This window comes from Phyllopteryx taeniolatus, chromosome 3, assembly GCF_024500385.1.
Source record: "Phyllopteryx taeniolatus isolate TA_2022b chromosome 3, UOR_Ptae_1.2, whole genome shotgun sequence".
Lineage (NCBI taxonomy): Eukaryota > Metazoa > Chordata > Actinopteri > Syngnathiformes > Syngnathidae > Phyllopteryx > Phyllopteryx taeniolatus.
Genome location: NC_084504.1, coordinates 22,167,432 through 22,176,701, shown reverse-complemented (window position 1 = coordinate 22,176,701; position 9,270 = coordinate 22,167,432). Strand labels below are relative to the sequence as shown.

The 9,270-nt window shown below is 39.8% G+C and overlaps 1 protein-coding gene across 1 annotated transcript; it reads left to right on the top strand.

The window, feature by feature from the left end:
- Window positions 1-2,349: 2,349 nt before the first annotated feature.
- dusp2 (dual specificity phosphatase 2) lies at window positions 2,350-8,481 on the top strand. The gene is made up of 4 exons (XM_061767634.1): window positions 2,350-2,941; window positions 6,291-6,406; window positions 6,482-6,698; window positions 7,813-8,481. Exons 1-4 carry the CDS (start codon window positions 2,548-2,550, stop codon window positions 8,028-8,030), a joined length of 945 nt encoding a protein of 314 aa, XP_061623618.1. The 5' UTR covers window positions 2,350-2,547; the 3' UTR covers window positions 8,031-8,481.
- Window positions 8,482-9,270: the final 789 nt, after the last annotated feature.

Sequence of the window (9,270 nt, the reverse complement as noted above, 5' to 3'; positions counted from 1 at the left end):
ATATTGTTTCTATTTTAGTTGTAGTTTCTTTGCATATCCAAAAAAAGCTCCGTATAACACCAACTTATTAGTAATAGTAGTTGTAGTGGTTGGGGTATATGGGTAGTGCAACCCTCCCCACCCCACTTTTCGCTTTTTCTAAACACCTACACCAAACAGCTTTTTCCTGTTTATATATGTATTTTATGCAAATGTCATGGGCCACTAATAAGTGGATGGCAGGCCACAATTGGCCCCTGGACAATAATTCCGATCCACATGTCTTACACTTAGCGTCATCTCTGCAACCAATGCTGACACGTAATGCAAAATGCAAAATGGGCTAACGAATAGCATCGGTGTCACAGTACAAACCTTTAAATAACGATTTATCATGCACAAATTACACAGCAACATAAATATATTCATTATTATATCTAAGTGAACTTATATTTGTTTAAATGATGCCATGTTGAAAAAAAAGTTTGTGTTTTGAATATTTGGTTGTGTACAAAGTTATCTTTAAGTGAAATTTATGCCATGTTCAATAAAAGTTTGTGTTTTTCAAGAATATTTTGTTTAAATCATCAAAATTGCAACACTTAATGGCATTATCATGTATCATGACTTGGTACTTTTACTTAGTCTGAAAAAAGTAGTATATGTGCATCTCTAATAGGTGATTGCTCTTTCTCTTTTTGCATGTTTATGTCCTCTGGTTTATTATTAAAGAAAAGAAATTGCTACTTAGGTACACAGTAGTCACTCACTTCTGAAACATTTGAAGCAAATGGAAATGAAAATGTGAGTAATTGCGTTGGAAATTGCTAAGATCCATTAACATATGTTAATCATTGTTCACTTTGCTCAGGGTCTGTGGAAGGTTAGTCACTTGGGTTCAGTAATCCATGAACAGTGTAATTGGGAGAACAAAGCGGGTGATGAGACGTCTACGTGGGAGGGGAAGTTGTGATGAGGTGGGGATGGCAGGATGCACAAAAGGCGCGGTGCCATTTCATTTCCTGTTGGGGTTGCTGAAATTGGGGTATGACTTTTTTGGGGGGTCGTATTCATGCTGTGGTTACATCAAATGCAGGCTCAGCTCCTCAGATGGCAGCCATGATAGATAGTGTTTGAGTGACCTGAAATTGCAACCTAAGCAGTGGGGAAGCACGTGGCAAAAAGCGGGAGAACAGAGCACTGCTGAGGGGCTGTCGCGCTGCCAGCTGGGAGGAAAGATGAGAAGGAGGAGGAGGAGGAGGAGGAGGAGGAAGGAAGGAAGGAAGTGGGAACATCAACAAGGCGGTGGGAGTCACTTGTGTGGCCTTTGGGGAAAAGACGAGACACACATCACAAAACTACAGTGCCGTGTTACAGGCAAATGGGTTTTTATATGTAACAGATGGAAAATGTGAGATAAATGACACGGCAGACATATATAGAAAGATATATAGACAAATGTATACACAAATAGATACAGATAGATGGAGAGAGAGATGTATAGCCTAATAAAATATTTATATTTTATCGATCCAAACAGTTCACAAATAGAAGTGCAAATTAGTGCTTATTTGTATTAAGTGTGCCAAATGTTAATTACGTCTACTTTTTCCATTGACAAAAACTTCAAAGAATTTCCAGATATTGCGATGCATCATTTTGTGGTGATAGGTATTTTCCACCCTACTTTGGCTGGGACAAATTGCTGATTAATGATTTACATAGTGAAGAGTACGCATGTATCCAGTTGATAAGTTACTCTTTCTGTCTGTCTTTCACCAATAAATCAAGTTGTGTAAAAAGATATATAGGCTGGCAAAAGTACATACATTATATACAGTTGAACACTTTATTATTTGATTTCTTAATTTATGTATTTTTGTAAATGTATTTTTCATTTATTTTGGCCATCATGATTACCAGACCTCAATGGATTTCTTTTGGTGTGTTGCCAAAGATAAAGTATATTCAAGATAACCGCCCACTGTTGGCATGTGTAAATTTATAAGAAAAGCCACATGAGATAGTCGTTTGTATTTTATTTTGTTTCTTTACAAAGCTGTTTTTTTAATAATAAAAATATGTATATTTTGCACGCCCTGTACAATATTGAAAAATATTCCACAAATTCTGTGCCTGTTGCAGCATGTAGACTAGTTATTTAATGACTTTTAGCCGTCAGCGTAACGTCATTCACCATCAAACCTCATACGGCATAACCTAAAAGGAGCATGGGGAAAACAAATGACAACACGTCATTGTCCATATTAGGAGTGACAGGTAAGCCCATATATGGCAATTCCGCCTGAAAGTGCCGTTCGTTGGATGGTAAACAAGGCGGGGCTTCCCATTTGTTATCACCGAGCAAGTGTAACTCGTTGGAAGTCAGTCTCTGGAACTCATAGGAAACAAGTAGTATACTTTTTGTACTTTAGTGGAGGTTGCCTCAAAGACAACTGGAGGTCTAATTTGGTCTTTTTTATATATTATATTTATATATATTTCTTTTATTTTATTTTGGAGGCTTTTAATAATCGTTTCAGTTGACTTTATTTACCTTTTCCGATCATGACGTCAGTCGGCGAGCCTTTAGAAATAAACAGCCCGGAGTTGGTTCACCTCCTCAGGGAGCGCACCTCCGCCGGCTGCGTGGTCCTGGACTGCAGACCCTTCCTGGACTTCTCCCTGGCGCACGTCAGCGAGTCCCGGAACGTTAACTGGAACTCGGTGCTGCGGCGCAGGTCCAAGGGCGCCGAGGTGGTTCTGGACTGGCTGATCCCAGACAAGACGCTGCTGGGCCGGATGCGGCGTGGTGGGGAGTTGAGCCGGTCGCAGCCGGTGGTCGTGGTGGTGGTGGATGAGAGCAGCCGCTCCGTGGGAGAGCTCAAGGCGGAGAGCGTGGCCCAAATGTTGCTCACGGCCCTGCGAAACGAAGTCCGCACGCAACTTTGCTTCCTGAAAGGTAAAGCAAAGCAAATGTATTTATATAGCGCATTTCATGCACAAGGTAACTCAATGTGCTTTACAGGATTAAAAGCATTTTAAAAACAAAGGGGAAAAAAACAGCTTGTAAACATTTAAAACAAAGACAGAGAAACGATGAAAATACAATTAAAACAGAGTACAGCGCAAGAAATATCATTTCAAAGTGGAAATGCTCTAAAAAGCATGGGAAAAAAGAAGAGTCCTTAACCTGGATTTAAAAACATTCACGCTTGAGCCTGACGTCACTTCTTTTGTCAATTTATTCCATTTGTGTGCAGCATAATAGCTAAATGCTGCTTCACCGTGTTTGCGTTGGACTCCGTGCTCCGCCATTTAACCTGAGTCTGTCGATCTCAGAGCCCTACTGGCTTTATATTCCATTACCATTTCATTCATGCATTCAGGACCTAAACCGTTTAGTGATTTATAGACCAGTAGCAGAACTTTAAAATATATTCTAAAGCTGACTGGAAGCCAGTGTAAAGACTTTAGAGTTGGAGTAATATGCGCTGACCTCTTTGTTCTGGTCAGAACCCGAGCTGCAGCAGTTTAATGCTCTTTGTGGGGAGTCCAGTCAGAAGACCATTACAATAGTCTCGTCTGCTTGAGATAAAAGCATGGATGAGCTTCTCCTGGTCTCCTTGACACATGCAAGCCTTCACTCTGGACATTTTTCTTCAGATGGTAGAAGGCAGTTTTAGTCATTGATTTGACATAACTGTTGAAAGTCGGGTCGGACTCTACCAGAACACCAAGGTTTCGGACTTGGTCTTTGGTTTTTAAAGAGAGTGACTCCAGGTATTTACTAACAGCAATCCTCTTCTCTTTATTGCCAAAAGCAATTATCTCAGTTTTATTGTGGTTTAATTGAAGAAAAATTGGGCTCATCCAGTTATTTATCTGTTATAGACAGTGACACAAGAAAATATTTTTTTTAATTTGAATTTTTATTCATTTATTTATTAGAACATATGTATTACAGTCGTGGTTCTCGAACGTTTGACACCAACCACATCAATTGGCTCTGTAAGTACAACCAGGTTTCATTCCTAAAAGGTATATTTAATATTATTGTAAATCGCTATAACATTGTTTAGTTTGAAAAAAAAAGAGGACTTAAATAATTATTCAATGAAAATGTGTTGAACATAAAAGTTAATTAAAAATTGCCTAAATGTCTAAAAACGATTCTCAAAGATGAAACTCCGAGATATTTTTCTTCAAAGTTAAATACAATTGAACTGTACCTAGCCATTGTACTCTATAATGTACTGCATACAAAAATAAGCCATGGTAACATTATGTACAGTTGGCACATTAACATTGGATTTACAGAGGGAAAAAAACAGCACTTGATGATTCAATTAAAATATATTGCAGGTAAAAGTTAAAGAATAATTGTAATCAAATAAATGTTTGAAAAAAACAAACAGTTCTAAAGGACTAAGTGCAAATGTATTGTACTCAATAGTTGAATACAACTGAACTGTAATTAACATGTATTGGATTATTTTTGTTTTTAATTCAGCTACAATAACATAAGATATAGTTTGAACATTCAATTCCACGATTCTTTCACATATGACCAAAGGTAGTATGACGTTTGAGAACCACTGTTCAGAGGAACGAAGTCCTATTTTTTCGAGAAGAAAAGGCATGTATCTTTGTTTTGAGAATATAGCTGTACCTTGAATTATGTGTTCAAAAAAAAAAACAACAATTCTCAGCATTGACTTCTTTTAAGTATCGTTTATTTTTTCATGCACTAGAATGGAGTGAGCAATGCATTCCATGTGGGTATATTTTGAGAAATGCACCTTGTTACTGTCCAGGAGTGAATAACATAATTAATCTCCTTGGAGATGCGGCACGGTGGTGGAAGGTTGATCTAAATTTATGTCTGCTCAGACCACCTCTAAGTTCTCGCGCGGTAGGTAGACCGCTGGTCTGATGACCTTGGTGACTTTGATCAGAACACAGGCAGACAGATCCTAAGGTCTGCGGACATATTTAAGTAGCCAGCGGGTATCACCACCTCGTTCTGTATTTAATATGGGTACCACCCTCACATTGTCTGTTGCCACATCGGCCAAGAGCAGTGACAATGCACGGATCGGCTCTTCCGCACAGAGATGTCTCTGTCAAGACTGTCAGATGCGCCACATTTAAAGGCAATGAGAGGAGCCGCTGGGATTGGCGGCGAAAGAAGTTGACTGTAAACACACATTCAGTTGCGCAAGCCTGCCCACTATCGCCCTTCGCTGGGCTGCGCTGGTCTATGGAATTGCTGACGCTGGTCTAACCCGTCCATGGTGTTCAGTTGCGCCACCCGCCGCACTGGATTAACACCGGTTACAAAAATACGGCCCAAAGCTAATCTCGCAATACTGTTTTCTGTACATGGTCCGTACATAGTCCCTGACAAATAAATAAATAAATAAATAAATAGATCATTTGTTTTGTAACTGAGCATGTATCTCAAATTACTCCTACTGTATCTATTTTGTTTAGTTTTTTTCTTGGAAAAATAGGTTTCGACACTCATTTTATCATTTTTTTTCTCTTAATAAATATGAATTTGTTCTTGTAACATTCTGAGCTTTTTCTCAAAATTATGCAACTTTTGAAATCCTACGGCATTTAGGGCTACACATGGTACTTATGTCTGTCATCTTTTACATTTTATTGTACTGCACCAAGCACATTGACCAGATCGGACCGTGAGTTTTTGTCAGAAAAGCCTCAAGACGTTCCTCATGCTTTGTACTATAAAATTGTGACATTTCGGTAGAGGACAAGGCAATGACGTCACACCGACCGACTGAGGAAGGTCCAGGAACATAATCTAATAAATTCCAATTTAACCATTTCCATTACTACATGATGATAAGCCATTTCCATTCAATTTCTATGGGCCCGTCCCCCAACCTGCCAGCACCCCAACATGGCCAGAGGTGCAAGGGCGCCTTCATAGCTGCTTGCAGCTGTAGTTATGTATTATTATTTTTCATTTTATATGTGGACTGGCTAACTAAGCATTTCATTGCACACAGAAAACATATTTCCCTACTGTTTATATGTTGCGAAACACTTTGAGTCTTGAATCTTTAATTGGCAATAGGATTATGAGGGGATTCTTGGAAAAATCTCTCCTGTGTAAGGGGTCCCTAGACCAAAAAGTATGAGAACCTGTTTTCAAGAATCATGTTGTAATTTTCACTTTCATGTCCCTGCACACACATGTACAAGTGTAAAACATATTTTTACTCACCGTGATCTATGCAGGATGTAATCTGGAGGATTTAACACTGTGACGTCCTTTTTAGGTGGATTTGAGGGATTTTCAGAGGCCTACCCAGAGCTCTGCTTTAGCAAAACGCTCTCTGCAGTGGAATCGGAGCCACCAGTCAGCTCAGGCCGGAAGACACCAGCATACGATCAGGTTAAATAGCTTCAAATAAGACAAAAAAACAAACATCCAGTCAAGTAGTAAACATATTTACTTTTTTAATTGCAGGACGGCCCTGTAGAACTGTTGCCTTTCCTATTTTTGGGCAGCGCCGTCCACTCGTCCCGCCGGGAGACCCTCACGTCAGCCGGCATCACAGCCGTGCTCAACGTGTCCTCATGCCCCAACTTCTTCGAGGGGGAGCTCCAGTACCTGCGCCTCACCGTGGAGGACACCCTGGCCGCAGACATCCGAGCCTGCTTCTCCACGGCCATCGCCTTTATCGGTGAGGCGGTGGGGGGCATCTCTCGTGAAGCATCGGCTCGTCTATTTTAGTCAATATTTGCTTCCTGTAGTGTGAGCACAAATCAAACAGACAGTGCATTACTGTGTTACGTAAACAAGCAGTGAGAAGTTTGCACATCAACACAGCGCTTAAATATACTGTAAACCCCCAAAATTTAAAACTGTACTTAGATAAGGATTAAGTTAAAATAAACGGCACATTAAAAGTAAAATAAAAATTGTACCAAATGTTGAAAACAAGCAGTTCCAAACCATTACATGCAAATATATTATATTTAAAACTTAAAAACAACTGATCTGTATTTAACACATGTACTGCTCTGGAAAAGTTAAGACAATGTAACATTTTGCACAGTTTGAGCATTTAATTCAGTGGCAATCTTTGCGTACCATACGTTGAGAATCACTGCTGTAGGTAAGTACAAAGCAGGGGTGATTCTAGGATCAGAGGTTTAGGGGTGCTGATCTCCTGGCCAGGCATGATCAATGTCAGTGTTTTGTACATTTCAACGCATTGTTATTCCCACATTTCTGAAAGAAAAGCATAAGACTTCTTGGTCTGTGACTAAATTGTCAAATCTGATAAGGGTTATTTAAATGTTGAAATAACAAAAGAGGAATAGCTTGGAATCATAAAATAAAGATATTGTAGCCCTAATTTCTGGGGGAAGACAATTTATTTTGATCCAACAGCACCTCGATATGCACATTAACAGGATGCAGTGACGGACATAATACTGTCATGTCACTGAGTCTGCATATCCGATTTTGTTTCAGTAACCCATATTACGCGTTGTGCCTTTTCTTGAGGTATAGACATTTTTTAGGGGTTTATTTAACAGAACTTATTTCATAAACATGTTACTTCAAATACACAAAAGCAATGTATTATAAAAAAAACAATCTTGATGACCACTGAGTACTGTATATGTAGAATATGTAAAACATTGTAAAATCCATATGTTGACCTACAGCATATTGAATTGACTTTAGAAAAACAAAATCACATTTAAAAAAATACCCTTTTCTCTTTGCATTACAGCAGAATTTCAATTGAAAAAAAGAAAACATTTCTTCTGTGTGTTCATCCCCAGATGCTGTGAAGCTGGGCGGGGGCCGGGTGCTGGTGCACTGCCAGGCGGGGATCTCTCGCTCGGCCACCATCTGCTTGGCCTACCTCATGCGCACCCGGCGGGTTCGGCTGGACGAGGCCTTCGAGTTCGTGAAGCAGCGGCGTCAGGTCATCTCCCCCAACCTGGGTTTCATGGGACAGCTGCTGCAGTTTGAAACAGACGTGATGTGTCAGGGCTGACACAATCAAATCACGTGTACGAGGCCCAGGACTGGTGTCACAGGTGGGGTGAATAGGGAGCTTTCTCCAGCAAAGCGATGGCCTTCTTGGCCAGGAACTGTGGGATGCTCAGGGTATGGTGAAGGAGCCACTTGCAACGCTCACCTTTTCGCATGCACTGAGCGAAACAAATGCCGCAAATATCTCTGTCAACGTGCTTTCGTGAAAACCAGTCCCAGAACCTTTCAGACACACCTCATATAATTTTGTACACTTTGGTATTAGAGCAAGTAACATGCGGTGATGCTGGCATCACTGCACACTATTGTGAGACAACACTGTTTTGGCAAAGGCCCATGTTAATAACCATTTTTATTTATTTCTACTGTATATGATGGGACAGTTTGTTGATATGCATGTCAGAAAATGCACTTTATACATACAGAAAAATTCCAGCTGATCTTTTTTTTTGGAGGGGGGGGGGGGTCAAATAAAAAAAAGTGCCGGAGAACCCATTCAGTCTTGTTTTTATTTCATACACACTGTATAATGTATATAAAAGTAGGGATCAGTGTGGATGGCAGGAGTTTAAAGGACTGCTCATTGTACCAGGTACCTTGACTTTGGTACCTTTGAAAAAAATCGTTTTGTTAAAAAATAATAATAATTACAAAAATCCCACAACAAACAACACGAGCATTGTCCCTGAAGCAATGTTGCTTGTCAATATGCGTTTAAGCATGTTCATCGGTTTCAAGTTATTTCAGTTTTCATTTTTTAACAAAATGGTACCAACAATTTTGCCTGTGCTGCGTGTCCAAAAAAAAGAACATTGTACTGTACCTACTGTGAAACAAGCAGCAGGCTGAGTTATGTTCTGGGGCTGCTTTGGTAAATCTTTCACAGGGTGTCTTGAATCTGTAAAGAAATCTCAAAACGATGAAGGCATTCTGAAGCAAAATGTACTGGAAATGTACATTCCAAACGAAAGGGTGGAATGCAAAATATAACACGTTCACGTACAATACTGAGTAGAAGACGAGTGGGTGACGATCAGATTTATTGGTTTAAAGCTAAACAGCGACCTCTTTTGATTTTAGAGTTTTTATAATCCTCTACAGTCACCCACCAGATGTCACCGTCAGACTGTTTATGAAATATGGCGCCTACTTGAAATTAAAACAGGGGAAGTGACATGTTTATGCATTCATAATTCAGGCAACCACATTGACCATCTGCACATCAGAATGACGTGAAATGC